Below are 26,645 nucleotides of genomic sequence, written 5' to 3' on the forward strand. Positions count from 1 at the left end.
AAAAAAAAAAAAAAAAACAAATTGTTTTTCCTATGTAACTGAACCACATAAAAACCACAGTGCTCTCTCACCTGCATCTAATTTACAAAAACATTTAAATTCTAAGAGTAAATATGATATAGTTGAACTCTTTCTAGGGTATTTTGATTTCAGCCTAGGAAAAATAGTATTTAACATCACAACACATATCATTTTCTAGTGCCTGCTAGTTACTAAGCACTGCACTAACTGCTTGACATATACTTTTTTATGTACTCCTCACAAGAATACCCAGAAAGGTACAGAAGAGCCCCACTTATATATGCGTAACTGGAGTTCAGCAGTGGTAACTGACATGCTGTAAGGTTAGGACAACTAGTTTAGTGTAGGGGAGTGTATTTGTACCAACTCCGATTTCAAAATTCAGTTTTAATGACTAATAGTATTGCCTCATGGCACATTGTTCTACCTCTCACTGGCTGGAGACATATTATTGTATAGCTGTGAGAATAAGAAAGATTAAGAACATCACAGTACAAATCCTCAATTTATTTTCTCAAACATATTTTCATAACCACTAGACACTTCACTTTCTAGCAGCATCTAAATTCAAAGACCAATAGATTAGCAGTCTCCCTAAAGAGATGATCCATGAAATTAAAAAGGAAAAAAAAAAAAGAGTTCAGTGATTCCAAAAGTCTATACTAGAGTCTATTTACAGGAGCTGTAGTCCTAAGAAATAAAAATGTACATTTTAAAAGAAATTCCATTAAAAAGTGCATTCTAAAAGCAATTTATGTAAAATTTGCAATAACAAAGTTATTTTTCCTACAGGAATTCCACTAATCAAAAAAATATTTTTTTTAACCAGCTATAAAATCTAAATGCCACTAAACAAAACCTGCATTTATCTCTGGCTATGCTCAGGAGTTGTCCTCTTCACCTGCTTCTACCAGCTCTGTCACACATCAGCGCATCTTCCGTGCTTCACCCCTTTTCTAACGTGTGTGGTTCTGATGGGCAGGCAACGCACTCAACCACTCAAAGCACTAGAGTTGGCAGCACACATTCCTCAACCTTTTAAATACTGGTTCCTGATTAGCAAGTAGTTACAACCAAAAGCAACCTGCATAACACAGGGCACGCCCCTAGCCAAGCACATGACATACGAACCCGGTTACGCAATGCACAGTGTGGGAGAAATGCCTATGCAGTTACAAGAACTTCTAATAAGAACGTTTGTTTTCTATTTATTACAAAGATAGCATTAAGAAAAGTCCACATTTAAGGCTTATTGCAGACTCCTTTTTTCTTGCATTTTATTTACAGCATATGAGGGTGGAGTCGGTGTCCCACTCATTGTCTTCCAGTTTTCAAATCAGTCCCTAGTATAAACTAAGAGATCAATGACTGTTGAATAAAACGTAGCTGAAGAGTCCTACAGGAGAGTTAGACCTGGAAAAGGATGCATGTTTCTCCTAAAGGAAAACGTGCTGCAGAGACAGTCTTCAGCAGTTAAAGCTACCAACTACTCCATCACCTAACTGCAGAGCTGCTCAAACAAAATTTAAAATTATTTTTAATTAGAATCTGCACATAAGAAAGCTCAGCTAAATCCACAGTACAGAAACAACATCTTAGAAGACTAGTTCAATGTTTTAATGATATATAGTAGAAAGTGACTTAAATGAGCTTTATAATTATACTTGAAGGATCTCCTAGCCTACAAAATTATATTCTTTAGAGGATCAATTTTTCCACAAGATAGGCAGAAACTAAAATGAACCAAAACACGTGGGCCAGATGTTTCTTCAATATGAATTATAATCACCTGAAATGAGTCTCAGAGTTATTTAAAGAATAAAGCAGATTATGTAACTTTGCCACACTACATAGAAGGTAACAGGTTTTTGATTTGTGTGTGTGATTTTGTTTAGTAACTAACAATGTCAAAGATAAAACTGGGAAGTCACTGGCCTCCTCCACATCCACCACATCCACAGCTCCTCTCTCCTCCATATACTGAATCTCTCCCATCCTCCTCACCCGATACCGCCTCTTGCCATGGCTGGACTGATTTGCAGCCTCCTTGCTGGTCTTTTTCCTCTAGTCTTTTACAATTCAAAATCCAGTACCCTCCCTCCAACCACTGTCTCCAAAATGGTCTTGCTGAAATGACACTGTTATTTTACCCCTGTTTCTTCACAGCCTCCAGGAAGGAATTCAGAACATCAAGCAGAGATGGTTTGTTGTCATGTGGCCACTATGCATGTCTCCACTTTATTGTGGCTTCATAACAGACTCCAGCTGTCTGGTAATTCCCCAGCTGGGTGGTGATCTCTCTACCTGAATGTGTTTGCATGCACAGCTCTCTCCCCCACTTCCTCCTTCTGTTCACAGTCCCCAACTCCTCTCTGCCCAGAACGTTCTCCTCCTGGGCTTAAGCCTGAGCTCAACATGGTCACGTGGTCACACGTCCTTCCCATGAGGTCACAACGCAGCCTGCACCTACTGACTCACCGCGTGATGAACCATCTAGCTTTCCCTAAAACAGTAAACAGCAAAGTTAGACTTGTTAAAATTTGTCAATCCAATATAAACTTTACAAGTGGGTGATGAATGGACCTACTATCACCAACCCTCTCTGTCAAAAACCAGTTTTTAAATTAAGTTAAAATAAATTTTGGCCAGGCACAGTGGCTCACGCCTGTAATTCCAACACTTTGCGAGGCCGAGGTGGGTGGATTACGGAGGTCAAGAGATTGAGACCATCCTGGCCAATGTGGTGAAACCCTGTCTCTACTAAAAATCCAAAAATTAGCTGGGTGTGGTGGTGTGCGCCTGTAGTCCCAGCTACTCAAGAGGCTGAGGCAGGAGAATCGCTTGAATCTAGGAGACGGAAGTTGCAGTGAGCCAAGATCATGCCACTGCACTCCAGCGTGGCAACAGAGCAAGACTCCATCTCAAATAATAATAATAATAATAATTAATAATAAATCTCATTTAAATGTAATCTACAATTCACTATTTTTCTAAGTTAATAAGCCAACAGAAGTAGCATAACTACTTCAGTTGTTTTAATTTCTTAAACATTTCAAACATGCAAACAAAAATTCTTGGCAATGCCTATGCCATTAGAATCACCAAATATTAACTTTCAAAAAACAATAAGGGATTACAAGACTTTTCTCAAACTCTGAAAGGAAGAGGGGCATTAAAAGGTCCCGAAGCCCAAGCACAACCACAGTGTTCTGAATTATCTGCCAGTGGAGGTAGGTCATATGACCCCACAAAACCTAAGAATTAAAATCAAAGCAATTATTTATAATTTAATACAGACGAGTATAGACTTCTAACTCCAGGGAAAGAGACTGCTAATGTCCCCCAATATCCTCTTTCTCTCCTTCTTCCTCAGTAACAGAACCCTTTCATCTTAGTAGGCCACATAGCCTATCAGAGGAAAAGATCTCATTTCCCGGTTCCTTTGCAGCTATGCCGCCAGAAGACTGGGTAACAACAAATAGGGTATAAGGTGGAAGTGCTGAGGGGCAACTTCCAGGAGCCTCCTCAAGGCCTGGAACATCTTCCCAACCCCCACAGCCAAGAGGACAAGGCCACGCCCCTGGGGTGGCAGCGTGCTGAGCTGAAGAAGCCTGGATCCCTGTGCTCGCCTAGTTCTGGTCTGCCCAGCCCACCCCTGGATGTTAGATAAAACAAATGTCTCTCTTATTGAAGTCATGGTATTTGTGGGTTCTGTTACATCATTAGATGAACCTATCCTTCCGATTACTGTTCTCTTGAGCGTAAATAACTATCCTTGAGACAAAACCTTGGCTGGAAAAAATCAACAGCAGCACCTATACTAGACATACACTGGCTTTAATGCAAGTACATGTGACTAGATCAGTCATCTTGAGATTTAAAATATATTTAGGTAACAGCTTACTACAAACTTAAATCAATCTAGACACAGGACAATAGAACTAGTATTTTCTTTCCCAAATACTGGAATTCTGAAACTTTCTTCTATGGTTTCAATATCTGTCCCCTTCTAAAGTCATGTTGAAATTTAATCCCCAGGGTGGCAGTATTGAGAGGTGGGGCCTGAAACAGGTGACTGGATCTTCAGAGCTCTGCCCTCATGAACGGATTAATGCATTCATCAACTAATAGATTAACGGGTTATCACAAGAGTAGGACTGAGGTTTTATAAGAGAGAGAGAGACCTGAGCTAGCACGAGCAGGCGCCCAGCCTCTAGACATGTGACGCCTGTGACACTTCAGGACTCTGCAGAGACCTCACCAACAAGAAGGGCCTCAACAGACGTAGCCCCTCAACCTTGACTTCTCAAACTCCATAACCGCAAGAAATAAATTCCATTTCTTTAGACATTACCCAGTTTCAGGTATTCCATTACAAGCATCGGGAAATGGACAAAGACACTTTGCTCAGTGGTCTGTTTCAGCATGCAGCAGTCTTGAAACAATTTCCACCTGACAGCGCATCTGTCATCTATGGACCCGTCTAATTCCCATACACAGAGAAGGGCGGAAAGGCAGATTCTGATATCAGGCCAGAACCAACAAAATAAAGTTTAACAACATATGACAGAGAAAATCTTGTGTACCCAAAAAGATAGCAAGGTTAAAATACATTAGGACCATATAAAACTATCACCTACCCCAACTGGGAGACTAGCACAATTTAAACAGAGAAAGAAGAAAGGAGTGGAAGACAGACAAAAACAGCTGAGGGAAAAATGCCAAAGTATGATGACTTGCTTTCATGTTATCCTTTAGAAAGAGCTCCAAGTTTCAAATTGCATGTCAATGATGTTTCTAAAAGCATAATATATGAACAATTTGATCTGAAGGGCACTGACCATTGACAAGAAATCATTTAGTGGGAAAAAACTAGGCAAAATTTTTAATCAGCAAAATATAAAATAAATCAAAACTCTGTTTTAAACATTTTAGAACACAACTTATACTCAAAACTATCCACAGATTATTCAATTAAAAAACATTAATACAAGCCACTCTAATAGTTACCTTTTCTTTGAAAGAGTTGTTATTCTTTCTAGTGCTATGCTGCACTAGAACAACAGTAAGTCATCTGTTGTACAGACAATCCTAGACATTTACTTTTATATTTGATAGTCAATCTTAATTATATATCCGTAGATTATATTTGCTCTCATTTAACATTTATATGAGGGCAAAATAATTTCTAACAATATTTTCCAACTTGGAAGCTTTTTTCCCTTAGAGCTTCAAATTAAAAATTTCAGGAAACTATCTGTTCCTTAGTTGCCACCATATAAAAAGACTATTCTTATACAATAACAGTTTTTTAGAGTATATAACATTTTAAATCAAAGACACTTAAAATTTTTTATTTTGACAGAGATTTCAACAAGGTTTCAACAAGATTAAAGCCAATCATGACTACCAAGTTCTGAATAGATCCTACTCTACCCTGCTACCCAGAGGAGCTTCAGAATATTATTTAAAGAACAGAGATTCAAACAATAAAAATATTCTATCACTGGCCAATTACTTCTGTTTATTTGAAACCCTAAGGCATAAAAAAGAGAAGTATGAGAAACACTACTTTCAAAGAGACTACAAATGGTAAAAAGGTATTTTTTTTTAATAAATGATGATATATAATACAAATAATTCCAAATACAATTACTTGGGGGAAGAAAAAACAGTTTTCAAAATTGACAGGTTACAAATGACTACCTGCAAAAAAAAATTCTTAAATGGATATTTCTAATATAGATTTAATAGAGGTTTTAAAATATTTTAAATGACTAATATGTTATTTCATTTTCTTGACTCTACAAATGGGGATAATAAAGTAATTAAATGTAAGTCATGACTTGCAAAGCCAAGATATATCAGAAAAAGGAACAAAGAGTATTAACTTGATCTGTAAAATTTGAAGGCTATCCTGATAGCTATACTTACCTGATAAAAATGCTTATACCTCATATTCTGTCTATGCCTAGAAAGACTTGGGAAGATGTTGAACTTAGGGCTTAGGAGTCAGGCAGAGTTGAGTTGCCCTTAGAAGTCATTTTCTTAACACCCAGGAGGTAAGTCGCTTTCCCTTTCAGTGGCAACAGAATCATTGCCCTGAACCTAAAGTAAAGTTGGGAAATGGAGGAAGAAAGATCTCTCTTTCCATATCGAAGAGCCAGGAGAGGCAGGCAGTGACTACATGATGAAAAGGAAGGGACAGCCAGGCAATCAACCTACCGGGGCCCATCTATTAGTCTCAGACCGTGGGACAGGAGCCTCCAATTGCTGGACAAGACCTGCACACAGCCAGCTTTTCTCACAAAACTCAGGGTTGTCGGGGAGAACAAAAGAAAAGATGAGACCCCCAAGCCTCCAAAAAAAATGAAATCACTCCCCCAGCTGCAGACATGGTAACTGCAATCAAGATAGAAACGGCAAGGATACATATCTTGTTAGGAAGAACTGTCTCCAAGAGCGGATATGAGCAGCATACCAAAACCACGAGTCTGAGTACGCACTACATATTGCATCGATGGACCTCAGTGACGTAAGAGAACATCCCACTTCTGAGGAGATCCATGCCCACACATTCAGGGCTGCAGGGCCATAATGTCTGCCACTTACTCTCAAGCAGCTCAGAAAATGAGAGAAAGAACACACACAAATGCAGCATCATGTCAAAGCTGGCGACTACAGATGAAAGCAGCTTTTCAGTAGTTAAAATTTTTTCCAATTAAAAAAGTCAAAAACAGACAAAGACTCATGAGAACACTTTTCTTTCCACACTTCCCTCTTCCACTTCAACCAGGAGGACGAAAGTGCCACACTGCAGGGAGGGGAGCAGTAGGGCAAGGGACCCTCGGCTCTTTCGTGACTCTATCCGGCTCTGAACTCACCAACATGCACAGTCCATGTGACATGAGAAAGATAAACTCCTTACTTATTAAAATCCAAAAAGAAGTAAAACGGCATTCAGATGACTACGATTTTATTAAGCGTTCACACAACTTCAAAGGATGCCTTTTGGTGTTAGTTCCGCTACTGCTAGTCTCCCAGTTCTGCTTCTGAAACACTGCTGTGACTCCACACACACAGTGTGCTCACAGGGAGCCTTTGCCTGAAGTCCTCCCTGCACCCCAGCCACATCTCCACCAACTCACTCCTTAACCCTTAACACCTCTAGCACTGCCTGCTCCTGGCTTTTCCCAAGATCCTGTGACACTGACATACACTCTGTCATAGCTCTCACCACACTGCGCTGAAAACGTGTGCTGTCTTTATTTCCAACTTTGTATTTCTCTACTTTAGCACAAATTGAATTTTCTAACAAGTATTCCTGTTCATAACTAAATTAGAGACAATTACAGAGATAAAAGTAAATACTCCCATAACTCTCTTCACTGAGAAAAGAGCTGGATACAAATGGAACAGCATAATGTTCAAACCACTGAAATGTTTTCTCCAAACACATTTCTGGGATATTTAGCAAGGCAGGAACAACTCATCCAAGAAGCTGTTTTCATTTCAGGCTTCTACAAATGCCAGAACCTCTGGCCCTTGTACTAACATTCTGGCACCTTTATCCTGAACTCCCTTTTTAAAATATAAGTAAAAACAGATGATAAAATATAAATATTTCAAATGTAAGTAAAAACAGACGATAAACTTCACCTAATTCATCTAAGAGGATTTACATTTTAAAATGTAACTGCCACACTGCTGCACAATTCTTTTAAAAATTTAAATTTAATAAATTCATTTCCATTACCTATGAAACACTTTTTTCCCCACCAAGACATAACATCTGGGTGACATATATGAAGAAAAACTGAGAAAATAATTCAAAAACTTAAATCTCTTTGAGAGTGAATATAAGGTTGGCTTAATTATCACAAAATCTTTAGTATATTCTGTCAACCATTCTATTGAGGTTTATTGGATTTACATGATGCGTGCACGTGCACACATACACAAAGCCTACGAAACGAAATATGCGAAGTGACCACACATGTAACTGCCTCACCCACAGAAGGAAGACAAAGCAATGAAAACAAAGCAAGTTAATTCCTTTTTCTCTACCTCTCCTTACTAGACCAGTTTTTTCTTTCATCTATGTTTTATTGATCCTTTAAATCCCACTTTAAGTACCTGTTTGTCTAAGAAGCCAATCACAATCAAACAAAACCAAAACATGAACTGGATCCACAGATCCCCGCACTTAGTCACGTGCACCTATGTGTGAAACTGTAATTGATTTTTTGTTCAATTACAAAGTGCATAGACTATATTAACCATCAGGGGTTTTATTTTCTTCACTGTCAAAATGCTCGTTTTCCAACTCTTCCGAATTTTTATTTACACTGATACTTTCCAACAATCTGAGATTTATATTATGCTGGCATTTCCAAATCAACTGTAATTCAGTGGTACACAGTGTCCAGAAAAGTTAAAGTTAATACAGTCTTAGGAAACATTCTAACTTACAAAGAAACAGCAAGCAACCTTCGATTGGGAGACCGAATTACTCAGTTGATAGTGAGACAATAGCTGTAAAGAATTCGTCTTTACCTGGAATTGGTTTTCGTATTTTAAAAAATCCAGTTATATTTGTTTTTTTTCAAATACACAAAACATATGACATTAGAGACATTTTCAAATGTTCCTCCACTAAGAATGTCATAATAATGTGGAGAATTCCAGGTACTCAGAAAGAGACCGGGTACCCAGAAAATTTCAGGCACACAGAAAATTCCAGAGACCCAGAAGGAGAATTAATTTAGAAATCGGTATTCTAATTTAGAAATTAGAAATTAATTTCTAAATTAATTCTGGAAAATGTTAAATCTAGAAATGTTTATTGAAAATCATTTGGAATGTTTGGTAACTTGATTATTACTCTAAAAGTTAGCTAAACACATAAGAGGTTTTTTTTTCTTACTTATGAACTAGTTACTTTTAGTCACTGTATTTATGGCTCTGCACTTACAGAATAACTAGAACATCCGAAGCAGATAAAAACACCAGAGAACTAAGCAGTACCACACACATCCTTGGCCTGCTGAGTTTTTCTATTATTATTTATTTATTTAAGCAAAAAAAAAAAAAAAAATCTAGAGATGGTAACACTCTTATAAGTTATTCTGCTTAAGAAAGGGTTGAATAAGAATCTAGAGATACATATAGAAAATTCTACACGAGATCCTCTACCTACAAAATTCAGTGTTTCTTTCCTGAAGTCCTGAGCTGTCCATACGCACATATTGTTGCTTCTGAATTAGAGGCTGATTACATTTAAAATCATTCTGTGGGAGAAAAACGATGATATTTTATGATGTTAAATGGATTAACTAGGTGTACATACACAAGTTCTCTAAGTTGTCACTGTTTATATATTCTGCCAAGTTTATGAAAATAAAAATCCAGCACTCCACAAAAGAACAAGGGACGCACCAGGAATGCCATGGTGGGCACAAAAAGATGAGAACCACGCCTGTCATTGGCAGGGAGGCCCACGAATAGGACTGGTCTGCTCAGGCCTCCCAGGTGAGGGGACCCAGTGGGTGCCACTGTCCTCTCCTTCCCCAGCAACTCTATTCCTCCCCATTATTCCTCACCCACTGTCAGGGTTACTCATAATCCATTACTGCATGAAATACAGATGTGATGTGGAAGGAGAGAAACACTGGTATTCTAAGACCTACAATTCAAGGAAATGGTTTTGAAATCAATCATAAAAATAATTATTTTCCAATTATATAACACCATATACTCCATGTGATATAAACTCAAATTCATGTCTACATTATCAAGAAACTTAATATTTAACTCCTTACAACAGATTCAAAATCAAAATCCATATCTGATCCAGTTCCATGATTTCATAAGTAACATAAATTACGTTTAAAATGTAATTTTGAAATTATACTTAAAATTTTTTAATTCACAGCAGAAAGTAATAAATGTTAACTTTATTATATCCAAAGTTATAATTTATGCTGATAAACAAAAACTTCGGCATTAATGCAATACCAAAAACCTAAAAATCTTTTAAGGCAGAAAAGCCCAGGGACGCAGGCAAAGTGCTGCTGCTGCTGCCTGTCACACAGACCTTCAGGCGTTCATCCATGCTTGCATCTTAATTATGTTCAAATAATTACTTCACTCATGGAGGGCTGAAACACACCATTTATAATAACTTGTTTCCATTTAAATCAAGCCAATGCTAAAACAAAAACTCTACTGTATTGTCAAGTTTTCACTTGGTATGAGAGAAAACACTTCAGAGAAATTTCTAAGATTCAATCAATAAACATCTTTAGAACACCAGTAGCATATTTTAGGTTAAAAAGCCCCTATTTTAGGCAAGTAGAAAGGTGGTCTTTATGGGTATAGTTTAGTATAGACAACTAGGTTACCTGAAAAAAGGTATTGATCTAAATCTCTTTTATATTTCAGAATATACTTTGCAAAAGATTATTTTCCAAATGGTATTCTATTTAATATCATATTAAACTGGTATTGTAATAAATTGTTCTTGAGCAAATTTCATTCTCTGGCACAGGGGGCCACAGAAATTGATAAGTCACAACCAAATACTGAGATCACAGGTGAATTTTAATCTTCCTTCATATGAAAATTTCTCTATGAAGGAAGTGTGGGAAAATACTAACAGTAAGTTTCTCCATTAAATGCAAAGGAGCTTTATCATAGTTAAAACATTAAAACTTTTAAAATTTGGCATATAATTAGAGAGAGGAAAAAAAATATTCTGTCATCAGTTAAGTCAATGATAAAGAGCAAATAAACCAGTATTTCCCTGTAAAGACAGAATACGGAATCCTCTTCTACATGGAGAAATGGACTATGAGACTAACTCAAGTTCATAAATTCAAGAAAAAAAGTCAAATTTTAAATATTTCATCTTCAATACATGATCATCTGAACAACAAAAATTCTCAGCCAAAAAATTTCCTCCACTGAGAAAGGGAAAAGGTCAACATCCTATTTCATATGTATCTTGCCTTTCATATTAGGAATATACATTTAAAGAAAACAAAATGATTCAAAATAAAAAAAAAAAAAAAAAAAGAAAACCACTAAACCCAACAAGAAAGACTTCAAGACAGATAAACTGATAAATAATTATATTTCAATATCCCCAATTTCAACACAATGGCTTTCACAGAAACTTTAGAAAAAACACCTGGCAACTATAAGCTCATTGGTTGCAATGGCCTCAAATTCTATTAATTGCCAACATCCTTTAATTTTCTGAAAGAGATATAAACAAACCATAAGACAGGAATTGCTAAATAATTGATTTATGTTGAAAAATCTAGCTCGGGGTAAAGTGAAGTAAAGAGAGAAATCCAGTGGTATATTCTATGTTTTACTGACAGATGAAGTTTTTCCTCCTGCTAAAACCATTCTGGGGTTTTTACCTTCTGTTTTGATCCCATTCTTCTTGTACGGAAATTACAGAAAAAAGTAAAAACATTTTCAGCCCATCAAGGGCTGCCAACTCTGCTAGCTCTGAATCTACCCCAAGTCCATCTACTTCTTATCTCAACGTTTATCACCTAGGCCAAGCCACTAACTATCTCAGCCCTAGACTACCATGAGAATCAGCTAAAATGCTCTTCATGCTTTCTCACTTACCCTTGAAGGAACAATCCATTCTCCAGGGAGTAGCCTAAGTGACCATTTTAAAACATAAACCACATCCTGTCATTCCCCTATTTAATATCCTCGCAATGGTTTTCAACTCATCTTACAGGAGTCAAATGATAGCCTACAAGGCCCTACACAATCAAGTCCCCTCCATAATCAGACACCTCCATCCCTGACTGTCACAACCACATAAGTCCCTGTACACTGCTTTAAACAAGCCAAGTTCGTTAGTACTTACGGCCTTTTCATCTCTCATTTCCTCCACCTCAAATGCTTATTCACCCCAGTAACTGAGCTGTATGGCTGGTTCCTTATCATAATTGTCAACTGAGCTGTATGACCTACTCAGGGAGGCCTTTTCTAATAATCCTATGTAAAGTTGCACCCACTTCCATCATACCTAACGTATCATTTAACTTATCAGGGTACAAAACTGTACACTTGACTTATCAGGGTACAAAGTAAGTGCTCAAAAAGCAGTTGTAAGAATTTACATAGCTATTATTATTTATAAGAAAAGTGCTTAAGTGGCAGGAACATAATATTTAACACATGATACCACAGCAGCACTCCAGGATATTCTCCTATACTGCATTTGCCTGCAACTTCAAACACACCCATGCTAGTGAATCACTAATCCTCTCCTTTGGAAGTGCTGGTAGCATTATGTAAGTTACAAGCAATGTATATTTGTTCCTGACGCCTTAACAAAAACAGTCCAAAACAGAGCATCCTTCCAGAGGGTGGGGAATGGAGAGGCATCTGAACTGTTTAGGATAGTGTTGAAGGCAGTGAACACCCAACCTATAGCTAAAAGCAGCTATGCCAAGGAGAGTCTTCGCCTCTTCTTTATGTACACAAAGGGCTCACCATTATGTCTAAGTAGTTACGTTTCATCTTGTTTTAAGTGGGTACAAAAGTCAATAGTTTTTATTTTAAAAATAAAAAGACAACAAAGAAGCACAAGTTTAGTTACTTCAAAAGCAAAAACTATAGCGAATGAAATGTGAGAGCTGAATCTGAGTTGATTAAATCAGCTTTTAATGTTTTTATGTGGATTGGTAAAATTCACTCAGGTTACCATAAGCTGAATAGTTAAGCCTTGCAAAATTGTGGCATTTCTCAAGGAATAAGCAGTACAAACACATTCAACTCCAAAAAGGACTGACTGACGTATTCCACAGGGTCCTTTAAGTTACTTCTGGAGTTGTTTTTGAAATTATTATTTTGAATATACATGCCTTGAGACCCTTCGTGCAGTCTGTCTTTTTAAAACTATTGTGTCATTGCTCTGAATTACTAAAATATATTTCTGAATTTTTCATCAAAATCACTGATTTTTACATAAGAACTTTTAGAATGGCGAGTGAGAGTCTTCAGACTGATACACGAGTGTGAGAAAAAGCCAGGGCATACCAGTTGTGCACCATGAGCTTCTGCACGGCCAGCAGGGCATTATAGCGGACCTGCTGGTCTTCGTGATGCATGTGGTTCATGACCAGCTGCTTCCCACCGAGCTGCTCGATGACCCTGCAAACAACAGAGATGTAGTGAGAGATGCAATTACTCTCAAATTCAGTCTGTAAACAGGCAGTTCAAATGCCAAAACGCTAAAAAGGAAAGTAACAATCTACGTAAATAAACCAAACATGTGTCTTTCTGAGCCACACATTTACAGTATTCAAATATTTTCTCTTTTGAATTCCTAATCATAAATTCAACAGTTCTTCTCATTTCTCATCTCTAATTCAGAAAAGTATCATCTGCCTAGACCCCACCCAGTCACTAGTATTTTAGATGGTTTTCTAAGTGGTTGAGTATTAACATCTTTATTATTAGCATCTCTTGCTTGCTTAATATCAGTATTGAATACCATCTAATTTTTATAACATACAATCTATATCAAGCCTACCAGTGACTGTACTGTGTGACACAAACGGGCTTAGATGTAGACAGCAGGGAACAGAGGGTTAAAGAGCACCCGTGCTAATTTCCTGGAAAAGACGATTGATTGTAAGATATCCACCCCTTTCTTACAACAATGCGATATGCCATGTGACCTGGGCATGAGACAGAGGAAGACATGCATATCTTCCAGGGCACCGAGATGACTGACAACTGACACTGCTTTCTAGCACCACACTTCCGACACCCTGAAAATTCATTTATTACATACATAAACAAAGTGAAAGGCGCTATTTTCTTCATGCACAGAAACAGGTCCTCCGTTCCTCTGCAAAGGTGTGGTTACAGAGCTGTGGAGTCTCAACTCCCACACAACAGTGTGGACTGCCCTGCCCATTCTTTAGCCACCAGTCCTGTCTAGTGGAGAGTACCTACTACGTAGTCAGTGGCAAGTGATGCCTGAATGCAGTATGGTGGTTGGTGGTTTAAGACAATCTAACAGATCAGTAAGGTTTCTGGGTTAGGAAGAACTAAGTAGATAGGGGTCAGAGTGAGAGGGAAGCTTTTACCTACATGCCTTTTCATATTTTATTCTTTAAAGCCTGGTTTTTTTAAAATATATATTGAACTGAGGGGGGAAAAAAAGAATATAATGTAAGTAAAATCAAACATTAACTGAGTGCTTACTGCATGCCAGGCACTGTACTTTAAAACATTATCTAACATATCAGCTCAGCCATTCATCAAGCATGTTAATTAGACAAGTCGTTTACCTGGTAAATTCCTCCCTGACAAATAGTGAGGAGAAGAACATCTTTACAGCATTGCTGTGATGATTGAAGGCCATAAAGCCTATGTCCCTGCAGGACATTGAGCCCAGCTCTGCTGCGATGATGATGATGATGATGATGATGATGATACAGGGCTGCTTTCCTGCCTCCTACTCTCACTGTAGTCAAAGGGATCTTGGCAAAAAACTCTGCATCTCATTTTTACTACTTAAAACAATTCAGCAGCTTCTACTTGCCTTAACAAAGGGATTCAGGCCAGGCATGGCGGCTCATGCCTATAAATCCTAGTACTTTGGGAGACCAAGCTGGGACAACTGCTTGAGCCCAGGAGTTCGAGACCAGCCTGGGCAACACAGTGAGATGCTGTTTCCATAAAAAAATTAAAATAAAAAATTACCCAGCCATGGTGACGCGCACCTGTAGAACCCCAGCTACCTGAGAGGCTAAGACAGGAGGATCACTTGAGGCCAGTTCAAGGATACAGTGAGCTATGATCGCACCCCTGCACTCCAGCTGGACCAACAGGGTGAGCCCGTTTCTAAAAAATATAAATATAAATATAAATAAAACAAAAGGACCAAACCCTTAAAATAGCTGACAAGATCCTTTCACAGTCGGCTTTGGAACCCCACTGAGCTTCACAGAGCACGGTCACAGGCCCCTTGTTCTCTGGACTGCCTCTGAGGCCTCAGCTAGCAGCCAACAGCACCATTGCTCTTACCTGAAGGAAGCTTCTCTGACACATGAGTTTTCTCCATAGGCATATAACAGCCTTCTGGCACTTAGGAACATTACAGCACTCCAGCAGTAGGTTTGCAGGCCATTTTAAACAGCAAAATCACCATACATGCACACAAACCACCACAAAAATGAAAAAAAAAAAAAAAAACACAAAAAAAAAAAAAAAAAAAAAAAAAAAAAAAGTGGCACTAAGCAGATTGCGTGAAGGACGCTTGTTTCTAGAATAAGAGAGAACATAGGACACTAGCATGCTGCCTTGTTCCCCCACAGCTGGAAACGTGTCCATTAGTGACTCAAATAATTCACCACTTCATGGATAACTGCAAAAGCACCTCCAGCATTGATACAGGTGTTGAAAATAAACCTTTTTAGGTGGGAAAATTTACAAATCTGGAATCCGTGAATAATCAGGATCAAAATACAATCTCAGAAAACTGCCATGTGGTGAGCAAAATAGGGCAGATTAAAAACACAGAGCTCACACACCATTTATAATAATATCAAATGTGAGCACTTTCCCCCACGCTGGGCACTGTGCTGAATGTTCGTATTTTTCATCTCATATAATTCTCACAACAAATACACTGCTTAGCAAAAGCAGTGTTTTTGACATTCTAAACCCTTGTTCCTTATTACCACCAGCCAATAAAATTTTGAAGAGCTTTTAATGATTGATATTACTATATTTATTTATTACGCATTTAGTAAACTACATTTTATTGCTCTCCACCCCAGAGCCCGGCAGGTCTCATACCAAGTGGATGATCTCACCCCACTGAAACTCACACTGCTATTGCAATAAATGGACACTTCTCATCTTCTCAATTTCAGATGCACTTGAAGTACCAATTATTTTCAGATAATACAAATGCCCAATATCATGAATGCTTGAAAAAAGGTGTGAAAAGAATCTTTCTGGCTCAAAAGTATTCATATCATCTCACTAAATCTATTTGAAGGGGCCAGTAAAGAAAATAACCAGAAATGTTTACGCAGATGTTAAATCTGTTTTTATAATAATGAAAATTTAGAAACAAATTACATGCCCAGTAGTGAGAGTTGAGTAAACCAGAACATGTGTACCTATACATAGCATTAAACCATATTTTTAAAACTTTGTAGATGGAAAATATCCATGATAAATGAGAAAATGCAGGAAATAAAATAGGAGATGTCACAACAGTTTCTGAAGAAAAAACACATACTATATAGGCATGGGAAAAAAAAACAAAAAATGATTTTTATCTCATACTTTGTAGTATTAAGGGTGTATTTTTTCTTCACTATTCTTTTCTGTATTTTTCAAGTTTTCTATAATAAGCATTTGTTACTTTTCATGATGACTATAAATTTAAAAAATAAAAATCCATAAAATGTTTGTGCCACTATCAAACAATTTAATTTGTATTTGTATGTGCTGTGCTAGGCTTTGTACAAAGGAACATAGAGATATTTACCAGATAGAAAAGTCTGTATTTTAAGAGAACAAGCATAATTCTTTTGGTAGTTTTTTCCCTCAATAAATATACCCTACTGTGTGGTGAACACTGTCTAGACAAATACAGGTGGCTCTTCTGAGAAGTTCACAGTCTAGTGAGGTGAAAGAGACATCATCACATTGTCATTCTACAACATGAAAAGTGTTACATAATAGAAGCATTAATATATTCAGAATCCTGTGGGAGCACAGAAAATTGGACATTTGTATTTGGATTGAAAGGCAACACAGTGTTTTGTCAGATTAAACAGAGAATATCAGTCAATATGTTAGGTTACAAAGTAACAAAAACTTTGCCCTGCCTGATAATTCTGCAGCAAAATAGTTTATTGAAAGCTAACTGTATACGGCTTGGAAGGCTGGACAACTGTAGTTGAAGGCTCGCCAGGCTGAATCACCATCAAAATCATGTAGTCCAGTGAGGGTGCTGTTTCAGCTCGGCCCTTCACCCCACAGCTTACTTTGTTCACACCCAGCCACCTGGAGCTGCCACCTCTTCCCCTCCTCGTGGAGCTGGCTATCCCCACTTCCCCTCTATCTTTTGTTTCTGCTGGAGGTCTGGGGTAGCTATATTGGCTTACAACTGAGCTTTCAGGCCATGGGCATGTGGCTAAATGTAAGAGAGGACAGCAAAGTGAATTTCTGCCATTTTAATCTTCTGCAACAGGAGAGATCACATGCCTTGTAAAATGGGGAATTCCTGGAACACAGGAAGGTGGTTTAGATGCCAGACTCCTTTAAAAAAAAAAAGTGTGGCTGTACAAGCCCTGTAAGAGAGATTGATACGGCTTTCCCAATGTCACAATGTTTTAATTGTTGAAACAATGTTCATTACACCAGTCTTGTGCTATTAAATCATACATGCAAAGGGGGCACATTCCCTAAGGATGAATGCTGGGCATTAATCATCACGGTGTGACTTCTCGCCTTCTATCGGGGCCACAGGTGGTATGTGCCTCCTGAAGAAAAAGCAATGGAACAGTGGTGTTCCCGTATATCGTGTATATTTGAAAAGCAAGATTAATGCTCAACTGTGTTTGATTCTCAGAATGTTACCATCTTAAAGTTTACAAGTCCGTTAAAAGAACTCAATTGGCCAGTACAGTTAATAACATAAATTCATTTATTTTTGTGTTATTTGTATTTATTGATAATAATTATTAAATTTGCAACTGGGGGACAATTAACTGTCATGTTATGCTCTGCACCCAAACTTACAAAAACAAGTAATTGGATCAAGTGTTTCTTTGAACTACAAAAACCATCATGAAAATAACACACATGTAAAACAAGAGTGAAAAGGGCTCCACATTAAGAAGTAGATGTAAACCTGCATACTGAGACACCCCTGACAGCAATCAAAGAAAATCATGGATAGGAAATACGATTTCCGTATAGCAAATCCTCACTTAACATCAATAGGTTCTTGGAAACTGACTTCAAGTGAAATGAAATAAAACAAGCAAAGGACATTTCTCGAGAATCTGCTGTCACTTAAAGTCTCAGTTTCCAAGAACCTATGGAAGATGTTAAGAGAGTACTTCCTGTATCTAAAAATATATCAATGGACCAGCAAAACATTTACTTGTAGTCTCCAGAATATTTCTGTTATAAAATTCTGTCAACTGACAAATGTTGTTTGAGATGGGGAAAAGGTCGAAACTCTGCCAGAGACAACATTTCGACACTTCGTTCCTGAGAAGCTTGTAAAAAGAAAAAAAGTCCACCACGAAGTTAATAACAAACATAATGTTCTTAGAGAAGCAAAATTCAAGGTGAAAAATCCCATGATATCAAAAAGTGTAGAACTGCTATTGCTTGAAGTAGCAGACAACTTTACTTGACAATTGAACTGCTGCTGATTTACTTGCTTCAACAAACACTTAAAGAGTGCTTACTATGTAGTGAGCATGACTTTAAGTGTTTTATATTACTATTAATGAGTATTAACTCACTCACTCCTCATATTCACAGAGGAGGAAACCAAGGAACAGAGAGGTTAAGGGACTTCCCCAATCTCACACGTACTAGGTGGGCGAGCTGGGATCTGAAGACCACGCAGGCAAGTTCAGTCTGCGCACTTACCCACTGCATGACTCTGCATCGGTGTCTGTTAGCTCCTTTGCTAACCTACTCCATTTTGGATAAGTACATTATTTAGGACTCTACACTGAAGGTTTCAAGAAACCAGACAAAATGAATGGCTTTCTCTTACCGTTTGCCTCGTGGATAATGCCGCACATATTCTCCAACATCATGAGCAGCAACAGCTAAGACTTGGGGATCATCTGATACCTCCAAAAGTTTTGTCAAGATTCTGAAATAAATTTTATCCAAAGAGAGATCAAGTTCTAATTTTTCTATAGCGCACAACAGAGCACAGGTATAATGTAGATATCTTCCTGAAAATAGACATTAATATATTAATATTCTTCTAAGGATTCCACTATTACACATAAGTTTGCAGTTTTTCTTTTTTTTTTTTTTTCTCCTGTGAGAAAAAGTCTCAGTCTGTTGCCCAGGCTGGAGTGCAGTGGCACGATCTTGGCTCACTGCAAGTTTGTCTCCCAGGTTCAAGCAATTCTCCTGCCTCAGCTTCCGGAGTAGCTGGGACTACAGGCACATGCAACCATGCCCAGCCAACTTTTTTTTGTATTTTTAGAAGAGGTGGGGTTTCACCATGTTACCCAGGATGGTCTCAATCTCTTGACCACCTCAGCCTCCCAAAGTGCTGGGATTATAGGTGTGAGCCACCACAACTGGCCCTAGCTTGCAGTTTTCAAACCTTTATACATATATAACAAGTTTCTTTCACATTCACAATGTAGACCATGCACAATTTCCAAAATATCAGGGATAAAAAACTTTTTATCCAAAAAATAGTTTTTCCCCCTCAAAAAAACTAGAACATGAATAAAAGTTAAAATACAAACTACAATAGATCTTTGCTAATTATATATTTTTAATAAGCCATTTGTAAACCCGAGGACCTAATGGCAGTACTGGGACAAGTGACTTTTGGTGCTCGATGATAAGAGGGTGGACTGGGCACTAAGCACACGTGTCTTCCCCTCTCTCTTGCCCCAGCTCTAACAGAAGACTGGAACATACACTTTCTAAATAATAAAGCCCATGGAACATACACTTTCTAAATAATAAAGCCCATAACAGCAAGGGAATGTTTCTTAGAAGATGGCAGCCCAAATCCACCATCCTGTCACCTTGCCCTTCTGGTACTTTCTCCAATGCAACCACATAGAATAAATTGCTATTGGAGCCTGACGGGTACTTCTGAGAAAAGGAGCCAGGAACCAGTAACAAAGAAGGTTCCCCTGCCCCGGCTTCTGCCGTCCATCTCAAGGACCACCAGGGAGTGGGTGCAGCTACCCAAGATGTGCATGTGCCCTTGGAAGTGAAAGGGAAGAGAGACAGCGCTGCTCAGAATCCAAGGAGCTTGGAAAGGACTACCTTCCTCATGCGTGCAAGCAGAGATCATTCAAGGAATAGGCTGTGCCTCTGTTATTTTAATACTCAAGAGCCTAGAAATAGACGGAAAACTTCTCAATTCATTCTAAAAGCAGAGCAAAACTGTGATAACGAGTCAGAATGAATATTTTTTAAATGGCCTGTTAGAAGACCAAACAACTCTTTCTAATAGTCCAGTAACTCAGAAAGACACATAAAAACCTTAACAGATTAGCAAACTGAACCCACTAGTACACTGAGAGACAATATTCAGTTTTCAGCTCAAATGTCATCTCCTGTATAAGAGCCCAGGATTACCCCAAGGCAGTATCATCCCCATCATTCTTTTCCTATTCTACTTTTCTTCCTAGTACTAATCACCACCTGCCATTTTAATATACATTAAGACAGCCATGTTAAATGACTTCAAGCCTTAGAAGGTAAAAATAGGTCACAGACTAATACATTTAGTCTGACGACATGTGCAAGTAATGGTGTATGAAGATGTAGGTAAGGTATGTCTAGACACCGAAAGAACACCAGAGACTAAGGCCTGCTGACCCTATTCCTTCTCGGGAGGAGTTGAGATTGAACGGCAGTGAAGAAACTTTTCTACTTTAGTTCTCTCTGCCTTTAAGATGAAACAAGACATACATTCAGTTTTTCGTGTATGTATCTGTATTTTTTTTAACATTTCAAACTATGTATGTTTTTAAAAGGACAACTTGCAAATTATTCTAAAATTAAGTTAAATTTAGTTAAACTGAAACATTGATAGTTTCAAAAAAATTACTTGTTTATTTTGATAATTTAAATAAGAATTGTAAATTATATGCAAATTACATTAATAAAAATTATTTAAAATATAACATTTGTTCTCAAAAAAAGAAAAATAGCTCAGAGCCATCAGAGCTATGTGAAATATATAAAGCTTATCACACCCAGAGACAAGAGTGTGGGCATTTGTCCACACTAAGGACAAAAGGCATTTGTCCCTGACTATCCCACTCATTACCCTCATGTTCCTGGAATTTGTGATACAAAGAACAATGAACAGCTACCCAACAGCTGTTGGGCATGTCATTTTAATGTAAATTCTTGGCAAATGACTTAGGGACTGCCTCTTCTTTTTCTCTTAAAAGCCCACTTGTAACTGCTACTAACTGGAGTATATGTACACTCAAGGCAACCTGAATTTATGCTCCCAGGTAGCCATCCTCAAGCTTTGAGCGCGAACAATCTCTGTATTTAATTTTATTCTCTGAATTTCGTTATTTAAGGCTGACATTCTGAATACATCAAACCAGAAGTAAGGAAATAACAGCTCAAGTCCAAACCTCGATGCCACCTGTTTCTGTAAATGCTTTACTGGAACACAGGCTCATTAGTTTACTTTTTGTCCATAGCTGGCAGTGCAATGGCAAAGTCAAGCAATTTGGGACAGAAACAAAATGGTTCAAAAAGTCTAAAATATTTATTTCCTGGGCCCTTACCGACTCACCTTGCCAATCCCTGTGGATTTAAAGGATTAAGGCGCCAGGGGAAGATGTCTCCCAACAAACAGAAAACACCTGAAGCTGGTGATCGGCAGCTTCCCAACAGTATCTCAGGAGTGGGGTGGGCCGGCTAAAGCATGTTCACTAAGGTGCAAAATGGCAGAGTTTAACCGGTATATGACTTTCCTCTAGGAATGCTCAACTGGAAACGGAAAAATGCCTCAAGTGAGCACGTACACAACTTCAGTAAACATACTGTGCATATGGCCCCCTCCAAAGTGCTGGCAAGCCACTGAACATGCAGACAGCCCAGCCCAAGGGAAAAATCTAGGGAGGAGAAACAGAAACCCCGGAACCATGCCAATGTACAAAACCCCAAGCCAAGGGCAGAACAGGGCACTTGGATCTCCCAAGTCACCCACTTGGCCCTCTTCCATTTCATTCCTGCTCTTATTTTTAATAAGCCTTCACTCCTTCTCTCAAACTTGCCTTGGTCTCTCACTCTGCCTTAAATCTACTTCTGCCCCTCAGCAGAACTATTTCCTCCAAGGAGGCGAGGATTGAGTTGCTGGAGATCCACACAGATTCACCACTGACAACATCCCCGCTGACAGAACAGACTTCCTTCTTGGCCCACGGGACCCCAGAGAAACCTCAAACTGAGTTTCAGTCTATGATGGGAAAAGGGGTCAGACACAACTCATTTTATACTAACGGTGGCCAGTTGTGCCTTCTCTTTTGGAGTTTAGGCACAACTGGCCACCATTAGTATAAAACAGAAATCAGGTACCCTTTTCTCAGGCCTCCTTAAGACTGTTTTTCCCAAGATGGTGGCTACTCATATTGGCTCAGAAGAAACCTTTTAAAGATATTTTATAGAGTTTGATTTTTCCATTAACAAGAATAAAAATGAAAGACAAGTCTGGACACGGTGGCTCACACCTGTAATCCCAGCACTTTGGAAGGCAGAGGTGGACAGATCACAAAGTCAGGAGTTCGAGACTAGCCTGGCCAATATGATGAAACCACCTCTAATAAAAATACAAAAAATTAGCTGGGTATGGTGACATGTGCCTGTAGTCCCAGCTGCTGGGGAGGCTGAAGCAGGAGAATTGCTCAAATCCAGGAGGTGGAGGTTGCAGTGAGCCAAGATCACACATGCCACTGCACTCCAGCCTGGGTGACAGAGCAAGGCTCTGNAAAAAAAAAAAAAAAAAAAAAAGAAGAAGGAGAAAAAAAAAACTAAAGACGAACAATAATTTCAAATTTCTCTTCATCATATAAACGTAAAAGAAAAATACCTATACCATTGTTTCTTGTTATTCAGAAAAATCAGTGTCATACAAAAGCAAAGGGAGTAATCTGAAGAAGCTATAATGAACGGCAATTAATATAACATAGTATTGGAGTAAGAACAGACAAATAGATGATGGAATATAACAGATAATTCGTAAAGATATTTGCATGAGAGAGGTTCTAGCCAGGGCAACGGGGCAAAAAACAAAAATAAAAGGCACCCAGCTTGAAAAAGTGAGAAGTAAAAGTCTCTATTCACAGAGGACATAATCTTGTACAGTTGACCATTGAACAGCACAGGTCTGAACTGCACAGGTACACTTACACATGGATTTTCTTACACCTTTGCCACCCCTGAGACAGCAAGAGCAACACCTTCTCTTTCTCAGCCCACTCAACATAATGACAAGGAGGAAGAAGACCTTTACCATGATCCACTTCCACTTAACGAACAGTAAATACATCTTCTCTTCCTTATGATTTTCTTAATAACATTTTTCTCTGGTTTACTTTATTGTAAGAATACAGTATATAATACATGTAACATTCAAAACATGAGTTCATCAATTGTTGTTACCAGTGAGGCTTCTAGTCAACAGGAAGTTATTAGTAGTTAAGTTTTGGAGAAGCCAAAAGTTATATGTGGCTTTCTGACTGTGGGGGAGGAGGGTCAGCACCCCTAATTTCTGCATTGTTCAAAGGCCAACAGTAGACAGAAAATGCAAAGGAATCCAATAGAGAAAAACGTATTAAAAGTAATAAAAAGAGCTCAGAAAGATCAAAGACTATAAGGTCAAGCTAAAAAACAATTGTTTTTCTATAAACTCGCAATAAATAATTGAAAATGAAAAGAACAACTCATTTACAACAGCATCAAAAGGACAAAATATTTAGAAATAAATTTAACAAAAGACATGCAAAACTTGTATTCTGAAATCTATAAAACACTGTTGAAAGAAATTAAATATGATCTAAACAAATCAGAAAACATCCCAAGTTCATGGATCTGAATACTAAATTACTCCCCAAACTGATTTACAGCTTCAACAGAATCCCTATTAGAGTCCAGACTGGCTTCTTTGTAGATTTTAACAAGATGATTCTAAAATTCATATGAAACGTTAAGAAACCCAGAATAGCCAAAATCATCTTGGAAAAAAAAGAGCAGACTTCCAGTTTCTGGTACAACATGTAAAGAGCTTGGAAGTCTTCACTCCAATCCTCACAACAGGAAAAACAAAAAGCTGAACAAAACTCTTCTTTGATCCATGACAGAACTGAGGTCCCAGGACAAACCACCTCCCTGGAAACTAGCAAAATGGGAGACAGAGAATCAAAGCTTATTGGGAGCAGAAACTACTGATGGATCTATCAACTGGTAGAAACACTTAAAGGGTAACAGACTAATTGCTAAAGAGTGAACAAGGACTAGCTAGAGAAATAAAAATCTCAAGGAGTCCAATCATATGGGAGGTAGGTGGCCTTCACAGTGCTCACCTAAAGGGAAATGGATAATCTGAATAGGCCTACATCTATTAAAGAAATGAGTAATTAATAACCTTACAAAACAGAAAGCAACGGGCCCACATGTTCTCACTGGTAAACTATATCAAACATTTAAGAGGGAAACAACACCAATTCTTTATAGTCTCTTCCAGAAAACAGAAGCAGAGGGAACGCCCTTTAACTCATTCATGAGACCAACAGTACCATAATCCAAAAATCAGAAAAAGACATCACAAGAAAGGATAATTACAGAGCACTATCTGTCATAAACACAGATGCAAAAATCCTCAACAAAAATATTAGCAAATCAAATCTAATAACATGTAAGACAAATTATAAACTATGACCAAACAGGATTGAGTCCAGGAATGCAAGGCCAGTGTAGTATTTGAGAAATGTAACCCATCACATCAACAGGCTAAAGAAAAAAAATCACATCAATAGATGCAGGGAAATTATTTGACAAATTCAACATACATTCATGATAAAAACTCTCAGCAAAAAAAAAAAAAAGGGGAACATTCAAAAAAAAAAAAAAAAAAAAGAAAGAAAGAAATCTATAGTTAACAGCATATTGAACAATGAGAAATTAGATGTTTTCCTCCCTAAGATCAGGAGCAAGGCAAGGATGTACTCTCTCATCACTCTATTCACTATCACATTGGAAGTATATTAAGTGTAATAAGACAAAAAGAAATAAAAGAAATAATGACAGCAAAGTCACAGGATACAAGGTAAATATACGAGTCAACTGCTTTCTCATCCGCTATCCATGAACAATTGGAATTTCTAATTAAAAACAGCACTGAGCCAAGCATGGTGGCTTATGTCTACTAGCATTTTGGAAGGCAGAGACGGGAGGACTGCTTTGAGGCCAAGAGTTCGACACCAGCCTAGGCAACAGAGTGACATCCCATCTCCACAAAAATTAAAACAAACAAACAAAAAAAAAATAGCTGGTGCACGGTGATGTGTGCCTCTAGAACTAGCTGTCAGGAGGCTGAGATGGGAGGATCTCTTGAGCCCAGGAGTTTGATGTTACAGTTAGCTATGATCACATCACTTCACTCCAGCCTGGGTAACAGAGCTAGATCCTGCCTCTTTTAGTGGGAAAAAGCCAGGCAAGGTGGCTCATGCCTGTAATCTCAACACTTTGGGAGGCTGAGGAGGGCAGATCCTGAGGTCAGATGGAGGCCATCCTGGCTAACACGGTGAACACCTGTCTCTATTAAAAATATTTCCAAATCACCTATCTGATCTGGGACCTGTATCCAGAATATATAAAGAACCCTTACAACTAAGTAATAAAAAGGCAACCCAATTAAAAAATGAGCCAAGTATCTGAACAGATATTTCTCAAAAGAAGATATACAGATGACCAATAAGCACATGAAAAAATGCTTGACATTATTAGTCATCAGGAAATACAAAGAGATACCACAATGAGGTTATCACTGCACACTCAGGTGGCTAGAATCAAAAGATCAGGTTGTAACAAATGTTGGCAAAGACGTAGAGAAATCAAAACCCTCATTCACCATTTGTGAGAATAGGAAATTGTGTAGCCACTTTGGAAAACAGTCTTGTAGTTCCTCAAATGGTTAATCACAGAGTTAACACATGACTCAGCAACTTCACACCAAGTATCTACCAGCAAGACAAATGAAAACATATATCCACACAACAACTTGTACCATAAGTATTACTGGTAATACTCATAATAACCAAAAGGTAGAAACAACCCAGAAGTCCATGAACTGATCAGTGAATAAATAAAATGTGGTCTTATCCACATAATGGAAAATCACTGAACCATGAAAAAGGAATGAAGTAGTGATAAATTCCACAACATGGATGAACCCTGAACACATTACGGTACGTGAAAGAAGCCAGCCACAAAAAAAAATATGTATTACATGATTCCATTTACATGAAATTTCTGTAACAGGCAAATCCAAGTATTGGTGGCTGCTTAGGGTTAGACAGATGGGTGGATAAAGAGGTGGTGGCCAAAGGATATGGGGTTCCATTTTGGAGCAAGGAAAATGTTCTAAAACTGACTTTGTTGATGAGTACAAATATCTGAATACACTAAAATCCAATGCATTTTATAGTTTAAATAGATAAACTGTATGTTATAATTATATCTTACTAAAAAAGAAAGAAACCTACACATATTAGTCATCTTATTATGACAAAGGTAAACCTGGAGAGTACTGAGGGAAATGTTTTCAATAAATGGAGCTGGTTCAGTTAGATACTTATGTT

The 26,645-nt window shown here is 38.0% G+C and overlaps 1 protein-coding gene across 3 annotated transcripts in view; it reads right to left on the minus strand.

Moving 5' to 3' along the window:
* Positions 1-26,645, minus strand: part of ATP6V1H (ATPase H+ transporting V1 subunit H) — a 94,260-nt gene that overhangs the window by 5,578 nt on the left and 62,037 nt on the right. For all 3 annotated transcript variants that reach the window (XM_017531784.2, XM_017531783.2, XM_037739708.1), the window contains 2 exons: positions 18,830-18,931; positions 13,096-13,209 (listed from right to left, as the gene is read on the minus strand). In XM_017531784.2, coding sequence (XP_017387273.1) covers positions 13,096-13,209; positions 18,830-18,931 — 216 coding nt within the window. The remainder of the gene's footprint in view (positions 1-13,095; positions 13,210-18,829; positions 18,932-26,645) is intronic.

The sequence above is a fragment of the Cebus imitator genome, unplaced genomic scaffold (assembly GCF_001604975.1).
Source record: "Cebus imitator isolate Cc_AM_T3 unplaced genomic scaffold, Cebus_imitator-1.0 Scaffold73, whole genome shotgun sequence".
NCBI lineage: Eukaryota > Metazoa > Chordata > Mammalia > Primates > Cebidae > Cebus > Cebus imitator.